Source organism: Cololabis saira, chromosome 20 (genome assembly GCF_033807715.1).
Source record: "Cololabis saira isolate AMF1-May2022 chromosome 20, fColSai1.1, whole genome shotgun sequence".
Lineage (NCBI taxonomy): Eukaryota > Metazoa > Chordata > Actinopteri > Beloniformes > Belonidae > Cololabis > Cololabis saira.
In genome coordinates this window covers 39,517,030-39,543,516 of record NC_084606.1, presented here as the reverse complement: position 1 = coordinate 39,543,516, position 26,487 = coordinate 39,517,030, and the positions used below count along the sequence as shown (strand labels likewise).

General features: G+C 41.4%; 1 protein-coding gene across 1 annotated transcript in view; it reads right to left on the bottom strand.

The window, feature by feature from the left end:
- Nucleotides 1–25,754, bottom strand: part of aco1 (aconitase 1, soluble) — a 38,166-nt gene extending 12,412 nt beyond the window's left edge. The window contains exons 1-14 of the mRNA XM_061709959.1: nucleotides 25,696–25,754; nucleotides 21,823–21,943; nucleotides 21,570–21,738; nucleotides 18,870–19,007; nucleotides 18,218–18,287; nucleotides 17,955–18,138; nucleotides 16,998–17,137; nucleotides 16,745–16,916; nucleotides 16,482–16,582; nucleotides 14,748–14,864; nucleotides 12,134–12,293; nucleotides 11,921–12,056; nucleotides 6,513–6,597; nucleotides 4,590–4,746 (exon numbers count right to left, since the gene is read on the bottom strand). Coding sequence (XP_061565943.1) covers nucleotides 4,590–4,746; nucleotides 6,513–6,597; nucleotides 11,921–12,056; nucleotides 12,134–12,293; nucleotides 14,748–14,864; nucleotides 16,482–16,582; nucleotides 16,745–16,916; nucleotides 16,998–17,137; nucleotides 17,955–18,138; nucleotides 18,218–18,287; nucleotides 18,870–19,007; nucleotides 21,570–21,738; nucleotides 21,823–21,931 — 1,738 coding nt within the window. The 5' untranslated portion in view covers nucleotides 21,932–21,943; nucleotides 25,696–25,754. The remainder of the gene's footprint in view (nucleotides 1–4,589; nucleotides 4,747–6,512; nucleotides 6,598–11,920; nucleotides 12,057–12,133; nucleotides 12,294–14,747; nucleotides 14,865–16,481; nucleotides 16,583–16,744; nucleotides 16,917–16,997; nucleotides 17,138–17,954; nucleotides 18,139–18,217; nucleotides 18,288–18,869; nucleotides 19,008–21,569; nucleotides 21,739–21,822; nucleotides 21,944–25,695) is intronic.
- Nucleotides 25,755–26,487: the final 733 nt, after the last annotated feature.

The following is a 26,487-nucleotide window of genomic DNA, read 5'->3' as shown; positions in this document are numbered from 1 at the left end:
AAACACGCCTTTGGTTGTGCACTGACAATTCTGTCCAAATTTCACCAAAAATCTACTATGTCCAGACAAAGTCCAGCCCAACAATAGTCCCAGTGAAAGTGTAAGAACTGTGCAAGTCCAACATTTCACTCTAGCTTGTATTTACGATAGCAGCATGGTCTCAGCCTTGTTTAGGTGTGTTTAGGTCCTTAGCAGTACCGAAAAAAGCTACTTGATATATCCTGAATGATCTGAAGATCAGAGTTAGCGTTGTTTCGGTCTTAGTGGGCGTGTTTAGTTCTGCTCTGGGATGGATGAGGTCCGATCTGGCAGATTGAACCATTCGTTGCTGCTTCCACCTGCCTGCTGTGCTGTTGCCGTCCCTGACCCACCAGTCTGGCCCTCGGCAGGAGGGTCCCCCCTGATGAGCCTGGTCCTGCTCAAGGTTTCTTCCCTCCTAAAGGGGAGTTTTTCCTTGCCACTGTTTGGCTTAAGGTTTTTCTCCCACTAGGGGAGTTTTTACCTGCCATTGTTTATGTAATAACTGCTCGGGGGTCATGTTCTGGGTATGGGTCTCTGTAAAGCGTCTAGAGACAACTCTGTTGTATTAGACGCTATATAAATAAAATTGAATTGAAAATTGAATTGAATTTGTGTGAACAATGCGGAATCAAAATCCTCCTCCGCTCCCATATAACCCCTATGTGGGGTTCACCAGGGCTCAACCCTAGGGCCGCTGCTGTTTTCAGTGCATTTACGTCCTCTGGGATCTATTCTTAGACAACATGGTATGTCCTTCCACTGCTATGCTAGGCAAAGGTCTGCACCAGTAAAGCAGAAGGATGCCTTTTCAGTTGCACCACTTTTTGTGTCCCTCAGAAGTGATGGTGTTTGGGAGCTCCCCCTTCCACCCCTCTGTTGACATTGGTCCCTTCGCAGTGGGTGCAAGGCCTACAGTCAGTACTGGAGTTGAGGGGGGATGAGGGGGGATGGCATCCCCCCCTGAAATAAAAACGGTCCAAATCATCCCCCCTGAAATAAAAACGGTCCAAATCATCCCCCTGAAATAAAAACGGTCCAAATCATCCCCCCTGAAATAAAAACGGTCCAAATCATCCCCCCTGAAATAAAAACGGTCCAAATCATCCCCCCCTGAAATAAAAACGGTCCAAATCATCCCCCCTGAAATAAAAACGGTCCAAATCATCCCCCCTGAAATAAAAACGGTCCAAATCATCCCCCCTGAAATAAAAACGGTCCAAATCATCCCCCCTGAAATAAAAACGGTCCAAATCATCCCCCCCTGAAATAAAAACGGTCCAAATCATCCCCCCCCGAAATAAAAACGGTCCAAATCATCCCCCCCTGAAATAAAAACGGTCCAAATAATCCCCCCCCTGAAATAAAAACGGTCCAAATCATCCCCCCTGAAATAAAAACGGTCCAAATCATCCCCCCCGAAATAAAAACGGTCCAAATCATCCCCCTGAAATAAAAACGGTCCAAATCATCCCCCCTGAAATAAAAACGGTCCAAATCATCCCCCCCGAAATAAAAACGGTCCAAATCATCCCCCCTGAAATAAAAACGGTCCAAATCATCCCCCCCGAAATAAAAACGGTCCAAATCATCCCCCCTGAAATAAAAACGGTCCAAATCATCCCCCCCGAAATAAAAACGGTCCAAATCATCCCCCCTGAAATAAAAACGGTCCAAATCATCCCCCCCCGAAATAAAAACGGTCCAAATCATCCCCCCTGAAATAAAAACGGTCCAAATCATCCCCCCCTGAAATAAAAACGGTCCAAATCATCCCCCCCTGAAATAAAAACAGTCCAAATCCTCCCCCCTGTAAAACTGCCATCCCTCCTTTCCATCCCTTATGTCATTTCATCAATGAATGTGGTTTTACTGCTATTTCAACATTTAGAGTCATCACCAGAAAAATAACACCAGAAAAATAACTTATTTGATCATTTTCACCTGTTTCAAGTAAATTTTCACTTGAAATAAGTAAAAAAAAATCTGCCAGTGGGACAAGATTTATCTTCTTATTACAAGTAAAAATCTTTACAGTTATCTGTTATATACACCCTCGGTTCGTCATCCTCTCTGCTGAATGCTGCTTAGCCTGCAGGTGCTGACGGACACATGACACCGTCAGCTCAGTGTGCAAACACGCCCCGGGTTCTGCATGACTGCAGAACCCGGTCCCTCTACGGAACAGGAGCAGGATGCACCGACTCCGGCGTCCGTGTGTTTGTTTTACAGAAATCAAACACAGGCAGAACAACGGCGCAAAGAGAAAAGCACTAAGTAGCCCAGCGGCAATATCCTGCTGGAGACAATGTGGAGGGATTGGCAACCACTCGCATATATTTTGGGATTGCCCAATGACATTGCCTTTTTGGAAGGGATTAAAGAGTGAGATAGATAAAGTTATGGGAATTCATATACTATTCACCCCAAGTCAGTGTCTTTTGGATTTGACTCCTGAAGTCATGTACACAAGGGACCGAGAGCACTTGTTACATATACAGGACTGTCTCAGAAAATTAGAATATTGTGATTTTCTGGTTTGATCCAGATATCCCGAATGATTAATTACCATGTAAACGGAATATTCCCAATGTTTCAGTAACCGGAATATTAGCAATAACCTGAATTTTGACTGCATGTAAACGTAGTCTATGTTTTCCGGCCGGAGGTTTTAAACTTCTCTCAGACCACGGTGGGTAGGAAAGAATGCTCCCCATAGTCATCAATCCAGTCGTATTTATACTAAAAGAAGGGAGATGTTGAACCTCATTGGTGGAGCAGCTGCGAGAAAGACCCCTGAACATGTATCACCTCCATCTCTACATCTCCTTTGATCGTCTCCCTCCTGGGGTTCAACCCAGATCACAGATCAGACCCCCCAATGCTAAACTTCTGTTTCTCTCCATTGTCTTTTCTTAACAAATGGTATGTATTTGAACTATCTAACCCCTGCATCTAAAGAAAACAGTGGAGCCGTAAACAGAGATGACTCCGTGACTAGATAAAAGCAGCTGACCTGCTGCTGAATAGGAGATTACTTTGCATATATAGAGAAAACCACCTTCAAACTCTTAACAATTTCCTGAAATCCTAACAGTCTGCTTAAGTGCATATTTGAGACTCAGCCTTATTTTATTTCTGAATTTTATTTATTTAACTGTATTTGCATTGCATTTTTGAATAATGCACCTGGCCTAATTGGTTTGCTGATGTGCTTGAGCTTTTTCTTTTGAATTTCATTTATGAAACACTTCACCAATAAAAATGTGGATTTCAAATCTTCTTCTTAGAGTATTCAATTGATTAGTCATGCACTGCAATTTTGGAATGTCCTAGAATTCTAATTCTTTATTTGGGGACCTTCAGCAGATATGAGATTAAAATGTGATTAATTAGATTAATTAATTATAAATCCTGTAATTAATTAGATTTTTTTTTAAAAATCACCTGACAGCACTAATTTATTTATTATTTTTCGTTTATCAGTTTTATTCAACTTTCTAGACTCCACTGGCTCCATTTCATTAGTGTCTTTAACGCCTTCATATATATCCTGTAATGTTGTCAAGGAATGTGTTTTTCTTCAATAAAAAAAAAGAAAAAAAAAAAAAAAGGGAAAAGTACTGTGTCACACATTTGTAAAGTAACTGGATAGTGCTGACAAGAGGAATGTAATCCGAGTACTGTAACTGTAACGTGATCAGTGTTTGATGTTTGAGCTGAACAAAGGTCAGTGATCATCCTACCTGCTGCAGGAATTACAGCTAATAGAATCACACACCATCGTATCACCATCATGCCAACCTGCTGACATGTGACGTTACAAAAGCAGGTGTGGATTTCATTCGTTTCTGTTGTTAAATCCAATCTTGTGCAGAAAAAAACTAATTTTTCTCATTTAAGGCACCCCCACCCATATCCATGTCTCCTCCTCCTTCCATGGAGCTGCTGCGATACGTCAACGTCGCCGCCATATTGGATGTTCAAGACTGCGCTGGAAACTAATACAAGTAAATTGACTTATTTTCATAAAGCGCCTTTCTACAAAGAAATGTACGTTTTACGTCTCATTTATTCATTCACACACGCACTAATATACTTGGGAAACAATTAGGCACCAAATATAATATATTTAATTTTCTCAGATGGCAAAAATAAGGACTTTATTGATCCCACATAGGAGTAATTCATGTTATATCAGCTATAGAGAACAAGGTAGTGCCGAAAAACAATATATATCCCCCCTCACAAAAATAAGAAACATAGAGAAACATATTTTCTCATCAACAAAACATATTTTACATAAACATATTTAAAATTTTTCAAGTAACAAAATAACATATTTGAACTTTTTTTATTGTCTGAAAAATGGTTCAAATATGTTAAATTAAAATATGTTTTGTTGATGAGCAGCTCCATGGGGCGGATACGTAGACATGTCTACGCCCGTGACCACTTTCACAGCTTCCTGCGTCACATAAACTCATACATTTCTTTCATAACAAATTAAATAGTAAATGTTTTGTAACCAGTGCAGCTTCAGGACGTTATTCTGCAGCAGTAAGACTCACCGATGGGCTCTCTGTCAAAGTCGATCCTGACGGTGCCGGCCAGCGCGTAGGCGATGACGAGCGGCGGCGAGGCCAGGTAGTTGGCTCTGGTGTTGGGGTGAACCCGGCCCTCGAAGTTCCTGTTTCCTGACAGGACGCCCGCGGCAACCAGGTCCCCCTGGACAATCAGTCAACACCAACAGCTCAGACACAGCAGGAACCAAACCTGCAGCACTCGTGTGACCTGCTGTTCCGGCTCAGGGTCAGTATTAGAAACTAAAACAACCAACCCTCAAAACAGCATCAATCAGGGCCAATCCCAATACTCTACCTACCTTCTACCACTAGCCTTCCCTCACTATCACTAGCCCTAAAAAAGAAGCCACAGATTTTAGGGCACTTGTAATCTTCCCTGTTCCCTGTCCCAATACTCCCTCTACTCCTACTTTCAGCACCACCCCTAAAATCAGGAAGCTGAGAGCCAAAAGCTGTTTTAATTTCAGCTGTAGCGCTGTTAATATGCCACTTTATTAAGTTTTAATATTTTTTCAGGTTAAAAGTAACTGTTAAGATCCCCAACATGGGCTCAGTTTATCCAAATAACGCCTGTTAAGAAATTTGACCCAATGTTTTCTGAGATGAGAAGAGCCGCCGGCTCGGAGCAGCAGCAGCCGGAGTACAGACGTGATCGCCCTGCGCCGTCGTCCCGGGGAGAAACCTGCAGCTCTGTGGAGAATTACCGCTGGCGGAAATAAATCATTTAGGAAGATAAATGTTGGTTTAATAGTTGAAATCTAACAGTTGTAGCTACGCCTGTTAAGAAATTTGCTCCGAAAATTTTGGGATTTCTGACTGCCGGCTCAGGAGCCGATTTATGGTTCCGCGTTAAATCGACGCAGAGCCTACGGCGTACGGCGCGCGTCGCCGCCTAACCTACGCCGTAGCTCTGCGTTGGTGTAACGCGGAACCATAAATCAGCCTTTATTCTGGCGAGGTTTGAAAAAGACTTCGCAACAACGGGCAAACGAGTGATTATGTACATTCACTGAGTGAATATTATGAAAGTAAAATATATATTTCTCGCTAGAAATGTAATCAAAACACATTTTTATGCAGAAACTAACTCGAAATATTGATTTTATTCACTAAAAAATAAGAAATGTCCACCATGTTTTTTTTTTTTATTCAGTCTGCAAATGACGACGAAAAGCATTCTGGGAAATTTTTCTGGCCCTCGGTCAGCTAGTGAGCATCGGAAATCCCTCGCTCTGTAGGGATAGATTCATAGCCACTACACTCGTTTTCTTCACTACCCCTACATGCAAAGAGGAATTGGGACACCACTACCCTTCCTACCTGAGTTAAAACCTTCCTACCTGAGTTAAAACCCTCCTACCTGAGTTAAAACCTTCCTACCTGAGTTAAAACCTTCCTACCTGAGTTAAAACCCTCCTACCTGAGTTAAAACCTTCCTACCTGAGTTAAAACCTTCCTACCTGAGTTAAAAAACCCTCCTACCTGAGTTAAAACCTTCCTACCTGAGTTAAAAAACCCTCCTACCTGAGTTAAAACCTTCCTACCTGAGTTAAAACCTTCCTACCTGAGTTAAAAAACCCTCCTACCTGAGTTAAAACCTTCCTACCTGAGTTAAAAAACCCTCCTACCTGAGTTAAAACCTTCCTACCTGAGTTAAAACCTTCCTACCTGAGTTAAAACCTTCCTACCTGACTTAAAACCTTCCTACCTGACTTAAAACCTTCCTACCTGAGTTAAAACCTTCCTACCTGAGTTAAAACCTTCCTACCTGAGTTAAAACCTTCCTACCTGAGTTAAAACCTTCCTACCTGAGTTAAAACCTTCCTACCTGAGTTATAACCCTCCTACCTGAGTTAAAACCTTCCTACCCGAGTTAAAACCCTCCTACCTGAGTTAAAACCCTCCTACCTGAGTGATGGCCTCCACCACCGGGTCCGGGAGAGGTCCGCTGTTGCCGATACACGTCATGCAACCGTAGCCAACGACTTCAAACCTAGCATGGGAGAAACAGCCGTTAATACAGCACCACTGGAGCTACAACACACAAACCAGTTTACAATCATGGAATAAATCACCAGGCCTACAATTACCCATCACATTTATTCAAGACCAAGCAAATAGTGATAAAAAAGTATGTGAACCTTTTAAAATTAACTGGTTTTCTACATTAACTTGCCATAAAATATGATCGGATTACTTTGTAAAACTATATTTGACCCGATCTTTGTACGTTTTAACCGTATAGAAACGTAATTTTTGCCATTGTAAGAATGAGATGTACCTGCTGTACTGTACTGCCCTTACTTTTTAACAACTGGTGCTTTTTATTTTCTTATCATTTTATTTCATTATTTTATTTCATTTTATTTGTTATTATGGGCATGCCTAGTAGTGGCATGACCATATTGCAATCGTCCAGAATGGCCCAAAGGGCAATGTTGCTAGCATTTTGCTAACAAGCTAAAGTTGCAAAAGTCCCACTGCGCACCAGCGGGTGAACAGCATGACCCCGCTCTGATGTGGAAAAAAAAAATCTACAAAAAATATAACACGCCCGAGAAAACCTGAAAAATGAAGGCGATATATTAGTATACAGAAAAGGTTTCCCTTTTCTTCCTTATTATTATTATTCTGCACTCTTTTTTTCGTCCGTTAAAAGGTATAGTCAGTAATGTTGGAGAGCTAGCAAGATTGGAAAGTGGCACCTCCTCTAAGCCCCGCCCCCTCCTCTACGCTACGCCCCCTCCTCTACGCTCCGCCCCCTCCTCCCCCTCCCGTCAGCGCGCCGTCCAAAGCCACGCCTCCACAAACTTTGGGGAACGCGCGTTTGCAGGAGTCCAGTTTTCCAGGACATTTTGGAGAGCACATTTTCAACAAAACTACCCCATGTCTCATTCACCTGTAAGTGAGGCCGGTTTTAGGGGGGGCAGGGGTGGGCCGTGCCCACCCAAACGTGCGTCCTGCCCACCCAATCAAAGTTATGGGGATCCTTTATTTTTTTATAATTTTATTTTTTTATAAATATAAAAAAATATCACAGAATATCTGTACCGTTTCTGATTGGGTGGGCACTGCATCATTTTTAGACACAACAATGAACGCATACCGCAAAAGTTGTGTCTCGGTGGAGGGACCCGACGTCCCAGCAAAATGAGAAACAGAGAAGTTCAGAACAGCAGACAGAGCACACACTGAAGGCTGATGTATGCAGGGATTAAAGCAAAAAAAAATCCCAGGACGGAAAGTTTTCAGACCCCCCCCCCCCCCCCCTTTTAATCCAGTGGCAATATCCGTGCTAGTAGATACTTTTTATGTAATAATGACAGGGGGTTCTAAACGAGGCACTGCACTACAGACTCGCTACATAACTTTGAACAAAGCATCTGAAATTAAAATGCAGATATACAAGCTCACAGCGCAACGTAATGCAACGTAGGCTTGTAGCTCCGCAGTGTTTACATTGCGGCACACCGACATGCGACGAGGTCTAGCGCTGAGTTATGGTTCTGCGTCACACCAACGCAGAGCACACGGCGTAGGGTACGCGGCCGTACGCACCGTACGGCGCGCGTCGCCGCGTAACCTACGCCGAGGCCTACAGCGTAGGTTACGCGTCGATTTAACGCGGAACCATAATTCAGGCTTCACAGCGCGACTCCACTGTCGGCCGGTGCGCGCGCAGCTCCTCGCCACGCCGACTCCGCGCTCATATATTTAATACATTTATAAAGTCCATATATTTATAAAGCCCCACCTGGCCGAGCCCTAACACTGAGGCCATGGTAAATTTAGGTTACACACGGACACGCAGCACTGTTGACTTTTTTTCCCTGCCGGCTCTGCTCACTGCCGCAACGTGTTGCCTCCAGTCATTTCAATGAGAAGCACACCGCACCGCAAAACACTGCATTGCATATTCAGCGCCGCACAGAAGCTCCCAAATGGAAATGATTTTTGATTTCTGAATGAATGGATAGATACGTCACTTATTTTTTGCATATTATGTTTTTCTTTTCTGGCCTGGTCCGTTGTTTGGGGAATTTTTTTTTTTTTTCCCCGGTCCGCGGACATTTTTTGCTGAGACCAAAATCCGCGGATCCGCGGAAGATTCTGATGCCTGTATAATTGCAACGCATGGTGCTTTACATGCAGAATAAAATAACAATCAAAAACACGTCGACGCAAACCACATGCGTAGGCACGGCGTCGTTTTGACGCAGAACCATAACTCAGCCTAGGCTGAGTTATTAGGTGTCAGGTTACGTGCATCTAAAACCAGAGGAGAACTTTACTGTGTGTGCACAGCCAACAGCTGATTGACTGCAGTGGGCGCCGTTCGACAAGTCACCGCGGCGCTACAGACACCCCGGTGTTCATATTTTTTGTCATATTTGCGCTGATCTCATAAAAAAATATCCCCAAAAAATCCCCAGGACGGAAATCCGTACCCAGTACGGAGAACTTTAATCCCTGTGTATGGTTCCGCGTTACACCAACGCAGAATGCATTTTGCTAACGCCGTACCCTACGCCGTACCCTACGCCGTAGCCGTGGCTCCAGAGCCTGCAGCGCACCGCCACCCACACCGGCGCTCTCCGCCCTCACTGAAGGCTGATTTATGGTTCTACGTTACACAAACGCAGAATGGTGCGCGTTGCCGCGTACCCTACGCTGTAGGCTACGCCGTACTCTACGGCGTAGCCGTGGCAACAGAGCCTATACAGCACCGCAGCCACCGCCACCCGCACCGGCGCTCTCCGCCCTCGCCGGGATGGAGACACCTCCATTCCCCATGGACCCCATACTGGGGGATCCGTGGCAGACCCCCAGTACGAGACAACCTGCGCCGCAGAATCGCACTTTGGCTTTCTTTTTTTAGCCTTTTTAGCAGGGCGAGCCGTTACATTCGAGGTGACGAGTGCGCGCATGGGACGGAGGGGGGCGTGGGCGGGACTTAAAATCAAGGCATCTGATTGGTTCTTTCCCCCCTGCCAAGCCTCTGGTCCTCTGACCAATCCGTGCCACTCGGTGCGCAAAAAACAGATTGGTCAGAGTTTTTACAGGATTAAAGCTGTCATACCCCTTTTACACCAAGCTGGTTCCAGGGCTGGTTCTGGGCTAGAGCCAGACGTAGCCCCAGTTCTTTGGTTTTACACAGCCTAAGCACCGGCTCCTGGCTCTCAAAACTGATGCAACACAAGAACCAACTCTTTGCTGGTCTAGAGCAAAGAACCACGTTACGTCGGGAGCTACGTGCTTACGTCAAGGGCTGGGGGCGGTGTTACTGAACAACCAAAGCAGAGTAAACACGGAAGAGCGCCATAAAAAAATATCACATATAAAAAAATATCACAGAATATCTGTACCGTTTCTGATTGGGTGGGCACTGCGCATCATTTTTAGACACAACAATGAACGGCGGAGGGACCCGGAGGGACCCTACGTCGCAGCAAAATGACCACAATAGAGAAGTTCAGAACAGAACACACTGCAGGCTGATTTATGGTTCCGCGTTTCACCAACGCAGAATGGTGCGTGTCGCCGCGTAACCTACGCCGTACCCTGCGGCTTAGCCGTGGCAACAGAGCCTGCAGGGCAGCTCCGCAGCCACCGGCGCTCCACGGAAGAGCACAGCGTAGTCCTCCATCTTTGTTGTGGTGACTGAATTTGGCGCTAGTTGTACCGGGAAATGGTGAGGTACACAGACGTATACAGTAACGTGATGACGTGGCTCTCTGGCCAGCTGCTGGCCAGCACCAGCTTGTGTAAAAGCAAACGGTTCTCAACCGGTTCTTACTTAGAACCAACCGCGAACCGGCTCTAGCACCAGCACTAGCACCATCCCTGGATCCAGCTTGGTGTAAAAGGGGTGTCAGAGAGGTTGGATGTTTTTCTTTCCTTTTTCTGAACACATTATTCACTGGCTACTCTCAGGATGGAAGGACCATTTCACCCAGTATAACAATAAATGTTTTTGAATACGATCACAGACTATACCTTTAATACGGCCCGAACCGGAACGTGCACCCATTAATGGCATACATCGTTGGATGCGTCTCCATCGTGCCTCGATGGGCATTACTTTTCTCAGTCAAAAGCGTTACCGTGGCAACGCTAGATGCCAAAAAGCAAAAAGAGAAAGGCGAAAATTCGGACAACCTCATTATGCCAATTATTACAGTTTTTGCGATAATTACCTTTCTATTTTTTTAAATTTCCATTTGACTTTGGACGCTTGTTGCTAGGCAACAGGTTATCGTAAGGACATGATTCAAATGTTTCAAAACTCACCTCGCTGTTGACTACAAACCATATACTCAAATTTCATGAAGCTGTGATTTACGTATATTTTAAGTCAAAATGCCTGCCAAATGGCCCCATCCCCAAAGGTTTATCAACAACATTTAAAGGTTTATTAACAACCCTAAACTACTTCTTGGCCATTATTAAATCACCCTGAACCACACAACCCCAAAGCAGGGGCTGTGGTTTATTAACAACCTTAAACCACAGGAATGAATGCAATACAACCATAAACACCTCAAACTGACATAGAACCACCCCAAACACAACCACTACACAACCACTACACAACCACTACACAACTACAGCCCCAAACCAAAGCAGCAAGAGGGGTCGAATGGGCAGGAGGGCATGCCCATATCAAAATTTCCTGAAATTTTCTAGTTTACTGTTTAATTGTGTCTTTACCGCTTTCAATGTGGATGTAAAGCACTTTGAATTACCTTGTGTTGAATTGTGCTATACAAATAAACTTGCCTTGCCTTTATCTATATCACAATAATAGACCAATACAATATACTTCAGCATAAAACAGAACTTCTTACATCATTATTGAGCATTCCCATTAAACAACCAGAGTCCTAGAGGAAGAATTAAGTGGACTAATTTAGGGCTGTCCCTTATGGTGTCTGAGCTTGTGATGAGGGGGAGCAGGAGGCGTCCCCCCCCCCATGGTGAGACCCGGAACCAACGCCATGGAGAGAACATTATCCACTGACCATTAGGGCTGGGGATCCATTCAAATGTCTAGAATAGATTCCATTCCAATTCTTAAAGCAGCACAATGTAACTTTCAGCTTTTGTTGAGTTTGGCGGCTCCTTTGGACAAAAGCGGTAGTGCTTTACCAGAAAGAACACTACATTTCCCATGAGCACCAGCGCGTACTGCCGGAAAACTCCTGTCCCGTCGCTGCATTTGTTTTGATAGTGAATGAAATAAGACGGGACGGACTTTCAAAACTACTTCTCTGTTTTCAGCGGTCGTTTGACACATCAGTGATGTAGCAGCTTACCCCAGCTGGGAGAGGAAGTCCATGACGCCGCTCTCCTTCAGGTAGTAGGTGACCACGCCGCTGCCGGGAGACAGGCTGGTCTTGATGTACGGCTTCACGCTCAGACCACACTCCACCGCTTTCTTAGCCAGGAGTCCTGTAACACAGTTGATGATCACAGATCCAAATATGTGACTTTAAACCCCTGATCTGGTCGTTCATCACCGTTCCTACCTGCCCCCAGCATGACGGAGGGGTTGCTGGTGTTGGTGCAGCTGGTGATGGCAGCGATCACCACCGAGCCGTGGCTCAGCGCGTACGCTTTCCCCCCAAAGGTGAAGGGGACGTCAGCACTGTGGCGTTCAGGCGCCACCTGGAAACCCTTGAATCCTTGCTAGGAAGAGGATAGCAAAGACAAACGCCTTCAGTTTAATTAGAGTGGAAATAACATGGACATGAAACAACACATTGAATACATTAAAGGGAAAATTTCAAAATCACTCGCAATCCTGTATAAATCCAGAAATGTACTGAATTCCAAGGCCTTGCATTTGATCTACCACTCATTGATTGTTCCCTATTTATCTTACTGTGTGGAATTGTGGGGATCCACCTTTAAAACCACCTTAAATTCAATAATAAAACTTAAAAAACGAGCCATAATATCATCAATAAGGCTGATTACTATACGCTCACACAGAGACACTATTTCTAAATTCTCATGTTATGAAATTTTATGATTTGTTTTATTATAAAATCATGCAAATTATGTTCACAGCAAAATCAAAAATGCTCCCTGACTCAATACAGAGGTTCTTTTCAATCCAGGAGACTAGTTATAATCTTAGAGGTGTCTGCAATTTTACTGTACAAAAAGCTAAAAAAGGTATGAAAAGGAGACGAGTCTCCATTACTGGAGTTAAATTCAGGAATGATGCCAACATACATTTAAAAACATGTCATTCTCTTTTGGTTTTTAAGAAAATGGTTTGTAAAGCTATTTTTGAAGCTTATAAGTGCGATTAATGTTTAATGTTTATTTGCTTTTCTATTGTTTCTTTGCCTTTTGTTGTTTCTTTGCTTTTCTATCCTCTATTTGCTTTTCTGGAGGTCGGTAGCCAAAAAAAGAAAGTTGATAATAAAGGATAGGCTTTAATAAGCAGTTTGCTTCAGCCTTTTCAGTCATTGTTCAACACATGATTATTGGTTTTGTGTGAAATGTTAATGCTGTGCACAATGTTTTTTGGTGTTGTGTTGTTTTTGTGTTGTGTTGTCATGACTGAATAAACTTCATTCATTCATTCATTCATAATAATTCACAGCACCCTTTTGGAAAGAGCTTCACAGTTCAATTCAATTAAATGTTATTTATATAGCGTCTAATATGACACTGAAATGTATATTTAATGCTGATCTGACTAACGAGTTCTCTACTTTATTTGGGAAGGACTGATTTCCTGATAGGACGGTCAGATCAATATCTATTTGACATTTTGATAACTGCCGCTAAAAAAGCGCTCACGAGACATCGGTTGCTCCCTGAGGCCCCAATACAGGAGTGGATAAACTTAGTTAATTATATATATATATATGATGGAAAAGATTACATTTTGCCTCCGTTTCCAGAAAGATTTGTTTGTAAAATTGTGGATGAAATGGCTTGTATATGTGAAGCCTTTGCTCCCAGGATTTGTGGAGGTTTATTGGCCCAGTTTGAGCCTGCCAGACAGGGAATTTGACTCTGCTTGTTTCGCTCACTGAATCAGATTTAAGCTCCTGTTAAGGATAATTCACTGAACTTTGCACCTTTTTTTTTTGATTGATTGATTTGATTTATTTTGTACATGTAAAAGACAACAATTAAAAAAGATAAGAAAAAAACAAAAAACAAAGAATTTCATACTTTAACACCTAATATATTAATTACATGTGCAAAAAGGAGTAGGAAGAAGTGTAAACTTATTTAATCCTACCCCCATTCACTAATCATTTATTAACAAGTATAATAACTAACTACACTATAATTATACCCACACACACACACACACACACACACACACACACACACACACACACACACACAGTTGAGTATTTCTATATATATATATATTTGTACACACATGCCCATATATAAATATACTTATTTACACCATACTATCTCTATATTAACTCCATCTGCTCTATATCTGTATACAGGACTGTCTCAGAAAATTAGAATATTGTGATAAAGTTCTTTATTTTCTGTAATGCAATTAAAAAAAACTAAAATGTCATACATTCTGAGCGAGATACAGGACTGTCTCAGAAAATTAGAATATTGTGATTTTTTGTAATGCAATTATAAGAATGTCATACATTCTGGATTCATTACAAATCAACTGAAATATTGCAAGCCTTTTATTATTTTAATATTGCTGATTATGGCTTACAGTTTAAGATTAAGATTCCCAGAATATTCAATTTTTTTTAGATAGGACATTTGAGTTTTCTTAAACTGTAAGCCATAATCAGCAATATTAAAATAATAAAAAGGCTTGCAATATTTCAGTTGATTTGTAATGAATCCAGAATGTATGACATTTTTGTTTTTGTAATTGCATTACAGAAAATCACAATATTCTAATTTTCTGAGACAGTCCTGTATATCTATATATATCTACATACACACACATATTTGCATACATACACCCATACATACACATATATATACACACATAGCTGCCCATTTCTGCACATAAATATAAACAGATTGAGCCTCAAGTGCAGCTTCACTGCACACGTCTCCATTTTGACTAAGTGTGGGGATAAAACCAGTGGAGATAAAGTGAAACTGGAGCGTGGTTCCTACCTTCGCTCCAAGGCAGCTTTCAAAGTCTTTCTTCATGTCGGAAACAGGAATTCTGTCCTGCGGCCTTTTGGGACCGCTGCAACATGGAACAACGGTGCTGAGGTCCAACTCCACCACCTGATGGAAGAGACACCAGGACGTTACAGTCACCTCCCACTTCCTGTCCTGATCAAGGTCCTCCGTATCCGGTTCATCCAAATAGTCCATGTTCCAGACCAGATATCAGCACCACTCAAGGTGACCAAACTTACTTATGACTTTTTGAAAATATCCACGTCTGTAGATGATATTTCTGGTAAGATAACAGCTGGATCATAGTTATCTGCTCATCAAGTTACCACCCTCTCCAGGTTCATTGATGATTCTAAATTGGGTGTATTATACATTTCCTGAATCCTTATGGTCCTGTGAGTATTCCAGTTTTTGTATTTTCTGTCTCTGTTGTTCCTAGATGACACAGGGCTAAAAGATAGTATATCATTTAGGTGAAAATTGTGTAAAAATGTGTGTTGTTTCTAGTTTAAAGAGCTGCAGTGACCTCTATGTTGGTCAGAAAGATTCACATCTTAGCTTGAATGAATGCTTAAAAGGTCCCCTTTAAAATGATACCAAAGACAATATAGTGAAACATTGACAGATTTCCTGTACATGAGTCTAAACCAGGATATGCAACAGCATCTAAAATGTAATTTTCTGAAGGGGCTGGTAACTTCATGAGCTGATAACTCTGATCCAGCTGCCACTCAGGAAGGTTATCATACCAGAATATCATCTACAGACATGGATCTTTTCAAAAATCATAAGTAAATTTGGTCACCTTGAGTGGTGCTGACCAGTGAAATTTTGGGCTCTGGCCCGTGGACTAAAACACTGCAGCAGGTTTTCTGCTGCGTATCTGAGGCCCGGTAGAAGAAACCACTCCTGCACCCTCAACCAGAACCCCCAAAAACCTCCAACAGAGCAGCCACAGCTCCAGTCTGAACCCTCGCACTCTCACACGTAAAAAACTAATGATAATATATTACATAGTTGATACGGACGCGTATTGCATTCACTTGAGAAAAAGAGAAAAATCAGCTCTGTTTTTCTGAATTAACGAGATAATTATCTCAGAATTCCGATAAAAGTTTTAATGAAAAAAAAAAAATCTGCCGTTTTCCTGAATTAACCAGATTCCTCACAACTTGCAAGAAGCCGTCATTCACTTGAGAGCTGGATTTCATGGAAGCAAATATGTTCCTGTCCAGTTTAATGCATTTGAATCCAGATTTATTTTGCTTTTGGTTTGAAACATTGAAAACATAAGTTATATAGATGGGATTGTTATTAGTTTGACGACTTTGCGCAGGAACCTCAGGACTTTGTGGTTGTTCAGACGGAAAGCCCATTCTGATGCTGGACATTGACATTTTTCTCTAGGATAATTATTTCGTTAATTCAGTAAAAACAGAGCAGATTTTTATTTTAAATTTTTATTAAAACTTTTCTCAGAATTCTGAGATAATGAACTCGTTAAATCAGAAAAACAGAGCAGATTTTCTTTTTTTTTTAAATTAAAACTTTTCTCGGAATTCTGAGATAATTATTATTAATTAATTATAATATTAATAAAAAATTATTATCGTTAATTCAGAAAAACAGAGAAGATTTTTTTTTCTCAAGTGAATGCAATACGCTTCCATATGAAATAGTGTAGTAGTTAAAAAAAAAAAGATGTTAAAAAGCAGGCCTGACCTGAGTGAAATCTGGATCTTGAGCGTCATTGTTGTAGTCTCTGAACATGGACACGGCCTTCAGGTACTTTGTAATGTAGGACAGTTTTTCTGGCTCTCGTCCTGAATCCAGAAACACACAAAAAACAACAATTACTTTAGATGATTCAGAAAAGGGTCTTGAAGAAATTACGATTTTATTAAGCCACATCATCGTCATCGATCATTTGGGTTTAATCCGAAAACGACTTACCAATCCCCAGCCCTCCTCCCACTCCCACTCACCCGTCTGCTCCAGGTATTGCAGGCTGACCTGGTCCACGGGGAAGAACGCCGCCGTGGCTCCGTACTCCGGACACATGTTGGCGATGGTGGCCCGGTCAGCGATGGACAGCTGGGCCACGCCCGGGCCGAAGAACTCCACGAACTTCCCCACCACGCCCACCTGCCGGAGGTGCTGGAGGACCGAGGAGCAGAGAGGTGAGTACGTTAGAGCAGGTTACAGCAGGAAAACGGGGTGTTGTGGTAGAAACTGCACCTTTGTAACCGTGAGCACGATGTCGGTGGAGGTGATGAACCGGTCCGGGCTCCCATACACCTTATACCCCACCACCTCAGGCAGAACCATGCTGATGGGCTGACCCAACATGACGGCCTCTGCCTCGATGCCGCCCACACCTGGAGGAGGAGACGGTTTAAGTGAGGACTTAATGATGCTAAACCAACTCAAGGAAGTTTCTACTTCTCAATATATTTTTTTCTTTAGCTTCTAATGTAATTGACTGTAGGATTTACAAGACCTGATAGTGCCTTATGTTCCTGGCAGAGCTCTCCGCTCTCAGAGTGCAGGTTTACTCGTAGTTCCTAGAGTATCTAAATGTAGATTTAGAGGGCGGGCGTTCTGCTATCAGGCACCACTACTATGGAACCAACTTCCAATCTGGGTTAAGGAGGCTGACACCACCTCCACCTTTAAAACTAAACTTAAAACCTTTCTGTTTAGTAAACCTCTAGTTAGTGTTTAGTAAACCTCTAGCTGGTGTTGGTAAATCTCTAGGTAGTGTAAACTCTAGTGTGTTAGAGTCAGTAGTCATAGTTGCAGCTATAGAACAAGACTATAATAGTTAGTCTCAAATATAGCTTCGCGGTAGATATGCTGCTATAGGCTTATGCTGCAGGGGGCACCGACATGATCCACTGGGCGGTGCCTCTCACCCTTCTTCTCCTCTCCTCTTCCCTTCCTCTCTTCTCCATTACCATTTTTATTTATTATAAATATCTCATAGCTATCGTTCTTGTCCATTGCTCCTGTAGTTTCTTGTGCTGGCCCCCTTTTTTTCTCTTTTGTGCATGTTTGCAGAGCTTCGGGAGCTGCGTGCTGGCCTGCGGCCCCCCCCCCCCCCCCCAAACTATATGGATAAACTAGCCCCGTCAGCGTGTGGCTAACCTTCCAACAGTGTGATATAATCAGTGGGTGAATAGATTCCTGCCTCACCCCATCCCAGCACGCCCAGGCCGTCGATCATGGTGGTGTGGGAGTCGGTGCCCACCAGGCTGTCGGGGTAGAAGAAGCCGTCGTACTTAAACACCACCCTGGCCAGATACTCCAGGTTCACCTGGTGGACGATCCCCGAGCCCGGGGGGATGATCCGCATGTTCCTGAAGGCCTTGGAGCCCCACTGGAGACACAAACATGCTGAAACAAACCCACATCACCTCAAACTGAACACACATGGAGGCTAAAACAGAAGCTCCTACTTTTAAAAACTGGAATCTTTCTCTATTGCGGTCAAACTCCAAGTCCTGGTTTTTCTGGAGGCTGTCAGACCTTTCCGCAAAAGAGAACAGAAAGAAGTGAGTTTACCGTGCAGTGGTGAGAATTAAGGCAAGCATCTGTCCCTTTTTCCTAAGAAATCAAATTTCAATTAATGTAATAATAAAATTATCTATAAAGCGGGTATAGATAATGGATGGATGGTAATAATAAAAAAATAAATTACAAATTACGCAATTTAAAAAAAAAAAAAAACTACAACAAAGTTATAAAATAACACAAAATAGCTGTCGTCAAACACAGATAGTCTTTTTTTATTCAAAGAAAAAAAAATATGACTGGTGCTAAAAAGAGAGAGAAAAAAAAAGAAAACCCACCTAACTTAACAATTATCATGATATTTCTTCATCAAACTGGCTTTTATTATTCTATTAACCCTTGTGCTGTCTTCGGGTCAAGGGAGGAGGAAGAGAAGAAGGGAGGAAGGAAGAAAGACAGAAAGAAAGAGAGAAAGAGAGAAAGAAAGAAAACAATGGAAAGAAGGTAGGAAGGCAGAAAAGAGGACGGGAAGATCTGGATGGAAGATATGGATCTGTGATGAGACCGTGTCTGTGTTGAGGAGGAACCTGCTCTCACTTCCTGTTGAAGTCCACCTGGATGGAATGGTCGATGACCAGGTCGGCTGGACACACTGGATTAATCTTCTCGGGGTCCCCACCCAACTTCATCACCGCATCGCGCATGGCAGCAAAGTCCACCACAGCAGGAACACCCCTGCAGAGATCAGACACACCGAGGTCAGAGCTACGATCATTTACCTTACTGTTGTTCAAACACGTGGAACACGTGTTTGTTTGGCCGTCCCATGTCTGCAGGGGCGGAGCTACAGGGGGGGCCGGGGGCACTGGACCCATAGACATATCTACGTAGACACCCCATTGAGTGCTGAGTCGTACGTCAACGTCGCCGCCATATTGGATGTTCAAGACTGCGCTGTAAACTAATACAAGTAAATAGACTTATTTTCAAAAAGCTCCTTTCTACAAAGAAATTTACGTTTTACGTCTCATTTATTCATTCACACACGCACTAATATACTTGGAAAACAGTATAGGCACCAAATATAATATATTTAATTTTCTCAGAATGCAAAAATAAGAACTTTATTGATCCAACATAGGAGTAATTCATGTTATATCAGCTATAGAGAACAAGGTAGTGCCGAAAAACTATATATATCCCCCCTCACAAAAATAAGAAAATTAGAGAAACATATTTTCTCATCAATAAAATTTTATTGTCTGAAATGGTTCAAATATGTTATTTTATTGTCTGAAAAATGGTTCAAATATGTTATTTCAAAATGTTTTAATTTGTTTTGTTGATCTATATTTCTCTTCTCTATTCTCTGGTTCTCAGTGACGGCTGATGTGATTCCTGGGAGGAAGCCTTTCCATTTGTGGCCGTGTGGCTCCATCTTGTGGCGGGGTCAGGGATTCATTGATTTTTGTTTGAGTGTTTGAGTGTTTTGATACTCTCATATTCAAACACTCGTCTCCAGATGAAATATACCTGCTGTTTGAACCTGCGTTCGCTTCGTTCGCTTAGAAAAGTGATTAAAACTTTCTGCTTTAATTTGTTATATTTGATGGATATAGAGCGGGGGTCAGCAACCCGCGGCTCTAGAGCCGCCGTAGTGGCTCCTGGACCTTTTTAAAAAATGTTTGACCTTTTTTTCTTCTTTTTTTCCCTCTTTTTTTCTCCTTCTTTTTTCCCTCTCTTTTCTTTTTTCCTCCTTTTTCCTTTCTTCTCTTGTTTTTTTCTTTCCTTTTTTTCTTCATTTTTCCTTTCTTTTTTAATCTCGACATTTCGACTTTTTTCTTGACATTTTAACTTTTTTCTCGAAGTGCATCATGAAAAAAAAAATCTCCCCCCAGTTCTAACTAATATAGAAACATGCAGCATGTGTTGTCTTCATTCTAAGGCTGATACGAGACTTTTCAGTTTTTGCGTCTCCAGACATATTTTTTTTTTGTGTTTTTGGTCCAATATGGATCTAAAACATTTTGGGTTACTGAACCCTGTTATAGAGGAACTGGGATGGAGGAATAAAGATAAATATTTTCTGAGAATATTACTGGTGGCTTGTAAGAAATCAATAAAGAAATGGCTGAGGAGGGAGGTCTAGTGTAGATGAATGGATGGATATTGTTACAGTATCTATGTAATGGAAATAATTACTTTTAATTTAAGAACACAAATAGAGCCCTTTATTGATAATTGCAAAAGTGGATTACATACGTCTCTACCACAAGACCGGACTTCAGGTCATTTCAGACTGGATTATCAGAATATTTTTTATGTACGTACTTTTTTTCTTTTTTCTGGAGGTCTGGAGGCGCTTTTGCTTTCCCCTTGATACTTTTGTTTGCATTTATAGTTCTTCATGTTGATTGTTTGACTGTTTGACTACGTTTACATGCAGTCAAAATTGGGGTTATTGCTAATATTCCGGTTACTGAAACATTGGGAATATTCTGTTTACATGGTAATTAATCATTCAGGATATCTGGATCAAACCAGCGACGCACGGAGAACATCATGACGCAATTCCCGTCATTTCTGCTTCTTCTTCCTGTATCCAAATTCAAAACAAATGCTGCTTCACGCAACTTTTCTCTCACCTTCTTGTAAATCTTCTATCCCGGTACTTTCTACCGTCTACAAATGCAGAAATGTTCATATCCTTCATTACATTTATGAAGTGATTAGTCTCCTCCTGGTCTTGGTTTCTCCGTGTTTAGAAGAACTTCCTGGACTCAAAAGACCAGGATTCCTTGTGAACAGAGCATGTGCAGAAAACTAATTCCTATTCCGTTTGATGGGGATATTCCGTTTGGCGTTTACATGACCCAATATTCAGGTTTTAAAAGGAGTAACCCAGGGCTCATATTGGGGTTTTTAAAAACCCTGATATGATCAAATTCTGGTTATTCAAAGGGGTTATTGGTGTTTACATGGCCGTGCAAATTCAGGTTATTGCCAATATTTGGGTTTTAAAAGGGTTATTGATGCATGGAAACACAGTCATTGTTGGAGATTTACAGTAAGGTTGAAAAGCCACCAGGACAATACATGATTGTACAGTGAACAGTTTTAGGATAGGGGGGCGTTTCATTTGTACCTGAATTTGAGCTAGTTCAAAGTGAAAATGGTGAACTATGAACGTGAACTGTGCATTTTTAAACCATGTGAACTGAACTCTGAACTAGTTCTTGAGAAGTATGAACCTGCACAACACTGGGGGTGGTGTATAATTATTATACTGAAACCTACGTGAAGTCCTGGAGGATGACGCGGGCCGGCCTGAATGGAACCTCCACGGTTTGGGTCTGCGTCTGCTTCCAGTTCAGGATGTTCTCCACGTCCGAGCCCTTCACCAGGAACTCATCACAGTTCCTGACGGCAGACTCCAGCAGGACCCGGATGGAAAACGGCAGACGATCTGGGAACCAAGTCCACAGTTAATCTGCTGAGAACACACGCTCCTGAAACTCAGCTTGAAATTAAATTAAAGAAACGCTGTTACCATATCTTGGATCTCCGAGCTTGGACAGATTGAAGAACTGCTGGTTTGGGTCGTTGGGGTTGAGAGGCTCGACTAAATGTCGGAACGGATTTTCCCCGTATGCAGACATCCTCCTCTGTTCCTGCAGGAGTGGAAACAATCAAACATACACTTCACAAATTACAACTGGTTCAAAACAGAGCGGCTAGACTGGCACCTTTATTTTCTGTAATGCAAAAACGTCATACATTCTGGATTCATTACAAATCAACTGAAATATTGCAAGCCTTTTATTATTTTAATATTGCTGATCATGGCTTACAGTTTAAGAAAACTCAAATATCCTATCTCCAAAAATTTGAATATTCTGGGAATCTTAATCTTAAACTGTAAACCATAAGCAGCAATATTAAAATAATAAAAGGCTTGCAATATTTCAGTTGATTTGTAATGAATCCAGAATGTATGACATGTTTGTTTTTTTAAATTGCATTACAGAAAATAAAGAACTTTATCACAATATTCAAATTTTCTTTTTTCCTTTTTTTAAGTAGGAGCAGTCCTGTATATTTCATTATGATCAAAATGAATTTAATTTTTATACATATACATACATACATATTATGTGTATATATATATATATATATATATATATATATATATATATATATATATACACACACACACACACACACACACACACACACACACACACACACACACACACACACACACATATATAACACACACACACACACACACACACACACACACACACACACACACACACACACACACACACACACACACACACACACACACACACACACACACACACACACACACACACACACACACACACGTTATATGAATATCAATAATAACACATCCTTATTATAAGTGTAGTTATGCTAGGAATGTATGACTGTATGTATTTATGTCTTAGATGTTATCATTTCTGTAATATTTGATGTACTTTATGGACCCCAGGAAGATTAGTGGTCACCAAGGCGGCAGCTAATGGGGATCCATCCAATAACCAATAACCAATAGTAATAGTAATAGTAATAGTGCTGTTACCGTGACGGAGGCAGAGATGACGAAGCACATGCAGACCCACACTAATAAAGAGCAAGGTCTCTGCTTTCTAAACAGAGTCTAAAAGGTTAATCTCAAGGCCTTGCTGGTGTACAGACGGATTAGTTTAGATTGTAATGCCTGCATAAAGGTGAAGCTGACAGTCGCTGAACTCTAACCAATGCTTTACAAACCTTGCGTAACTCAGGACAAATGTGCAGCTGAATCTGGGAAAAGTGTTGCACATTAACACGGTGTGAAGCAGCAGATCTTTATTAAGATGTATTTAAAACTGATATCGACGACCTTGTTGCAGCTATCCATGTCCACTTTTTGACATTATTATGTTTTGCCTTTGTTTTTATTTTGTCCTTTTGTCGATTCGTATGTCTAAAGATCGATTTATTTATTTTTTCATCATTACTTTTGGTATTTTTGTGTTTATGCCCAAAAAAGGAAGTTTTGTTGGACACAATATTTTTGCCTTTAAATATGTTTAAAGGCATGAAAGTTTTCAGTTAGAATTGCATAAATTGTCTATATTTCATTGCTTTATATACTGTCTTGGGGTCACATTTGCGTAAAATGCTAAAAACCAAATTCTCAAAAATTAAAAACCCGAAGAAAACTGAAAATGGAAAGAAATAAAACCGGAATGTAGGAAAAGGTCATATAATTCATGCAACAGCTCAAAAAACAGTTTTAATAACACTTACCCAAATTGACATTGGAATCGATTGGGATCGAACCAAATCTAGATAATCGATTCTGAATCTTAAGAATGGGAATTGATTCTTGACATTTGAATCGATCCCCAGTCCTGGTTTTTTATCGTTGTATTATCTTTTTTTTTCTGTTTTCCTTATAATTAATGGAAAATATGTGTATAATGCTTGTTTGACATCATTGTGGATGCCACCGTTTATGATTAAAAAAAAAGAAATATAAATAAAAACATTTGATCACAAAGCAGACTAGTTAGTGAGCTCTGCAGTGTGTGATTTCCTTCAGGGGCGTTTATCTGTGTCAAAGTTGAACTGATAACAGCACCAGGCTGCGCCTTGCACATCCTGAATGGTTGCATATTTTCAGAATGGTGCTACAGCTCTGTGTCACCCAGAAAAAAAGTTGTGTGGAGCTAAAGGTGATCAGGATGATTCTGCCTCATCTGGATCTGTGACGTCACAAACTCCTGCAAATCCAAACAGCTCACTTCATTACAGTTTTTTTTAAAAGCTGCTATAAAAGGGAATTTGTGCTTTATCACCTGGTGCTGAGTTATGTGACATTTTCATATATGTCCCATTTAAAACAACATTGTCATTTCCAGGGGGTTTGCCGGCCCCCCCACTGGCCTCAATAAAAAAAAAACTAAAAAACACTTGCCGGTCACATAGATTCTATCGTCAGTTATGCGTTTCATCCCCATGGGAAAAATGAAAATCAGTAGTATATACATATATATATATATATATATATATATATATATTAGGGATGGGCGGTATGGACTAAAAAATGTATCACGATAATTTCTGGCATTTATCCCGATAACGATAAAAAAATACCAATTCAACTCCACCTTTGTAACTATAAATCTATCACCACATTCAGTCTTTGGAGCCCCCAAAACACTGCTGTAAAAGAATATTAAATGCTACTAAACTACACCAATTAAATAGAATTAATAAAAACAAATTAAATGAGTCAACCTGTAATGACTCAGATCTGCCATGTTTGTTACACAAAAACCTCATCAACGGGAATTTATCTTTCTTTCTTTCTGGCTCATTTCTTCTTCTTTCTTTCATTCTGGCTCATTTCTTCTTCTTTCTTTCATTCTAGCTCATTTCCTTCCTTCCTTCCTTCCTTCCTTCACGTTGCTCTGCGTCGATTTATCAGGCTTCACACAAAAACGTCAAAAAAAAGGGGAATTTATCGTTTTTACCACGAGATGACAAATTCTTACCGTGGGGAATTTTTTTGACGGTAAATTGAACGGTAAAATATCACCCATTCCTTATATATATATATATATATATATACATACACATATACACACACACACACACACAAAAAAAACAAATAAATTGTATATATATATTTATAAAATACATATATGATATATTAAAATATTATATATATATATATATATATATATATATATATATATTAAAAATGCATTTATAAATGCCTTAGGTCTTTACCAACATGGTATTAACCATTAATATATATGGAGACAAATTAGAAAGTAAAAAGAAAAAAAAAACAATATATATATATATATATATATATATATGCCTTCAAAAATATATATTTCTGAGCCTGTATACTACAACAGTAAAATAAAGTCCTGTAATGATGGCTTTAGTTTTGGTTCCACCCCAGGAATTGAAGGGCCCCCCTGGCCCCCCCTGTCCCCCCCTAGGAAACAGTCCTGCAGGCCCCTGACCATTTACCTTTCACATAATGTTAAATTCAAACTTTCAACATTTGATTTAACTTGGCCTCATTAGCATTAGCTCCCTGGTCAAACATTAACACACATCGTTTTGAGTGAGAGCAACGTAGAGCTAATTAATCCACCTTAAGGACGATATTACCGATTATTTCCATAGTAATAATGAGTCGGCTGCAGTTGTTATTAAAGCATAAATGTTGTAAAGTGTCTTAAATGAGCAGCAAAGTTAGCCAGCTAGGCTGAACGGCCAATATCTGGGCTTTAAAACACAACGAGGAGTGAAGTGGACGCAGAAGTGACTGCACATCTGCAGAAAACGGATAATTAGAGGGTAAATTAGACAGGTCTGTGTTACTTACTGCTCTGTTGAGGAGACGCTGGAGCTCAAGCTGTCACGTGACTTCCGGCTGGACCCCTTCACAATAAAAGCTTCTTCTTTTTCTTCTTCTTCTTTGCATTTTTTGGCGGATTGCAATACCAACTGTAAGGTGCATACCGCCACCTACTGACCCGGAGTATGTAGGACAGGATCTAGTTGTCTACTTTACTTTAAAGGGGACCTATTATGAAAAAGACGTTTTTTCTTGTTTTAACATTTATAAAGTGGTCTCCCCTCACCCTGCCAGCAGAGGGGAGATGATATCCCATGAATTTCTGCAAGGTCTGTGACCCCCGCCCGACAGAATCCCCCAGTGTCACGTGATTTTTTTTGAGCCGGTTAGAATCTGCGCCTATGGTGACGTCACCCTAGGCGCAGAGGTTCGGCCTCCGCTGCTGAAACCACGCCCACAACCAGCTCTCTCCGCCGGCTGGAGCTTCAGCCATTGTTCAGCAGCGGTGACTGTTTTCCACCTGTTTCAACAGCGAGGGAGAGTTAAAATGAGGTTTTGCATCGACATTTACCCTCATAAAAGGATCAGTTCCAACAGCACGGACCCGGCAACTGCACACTTTTTTTTATGTTATTTATATTTGTATGATCTTTGCATGGGCTAAGTATTTAGCTTAGCTCCGGAGCCCCGGCGCCGCATACGGAGCTGCCGGAGCTGCTCACGGACCGGCCCGTCGAGGAGTTCCGAACCCGGGGGCTCCGGGGGGCCGGCGGCTCAGTACCGTAATACATTTTTCTTCTGTGGTTTCAGATCTTCCAA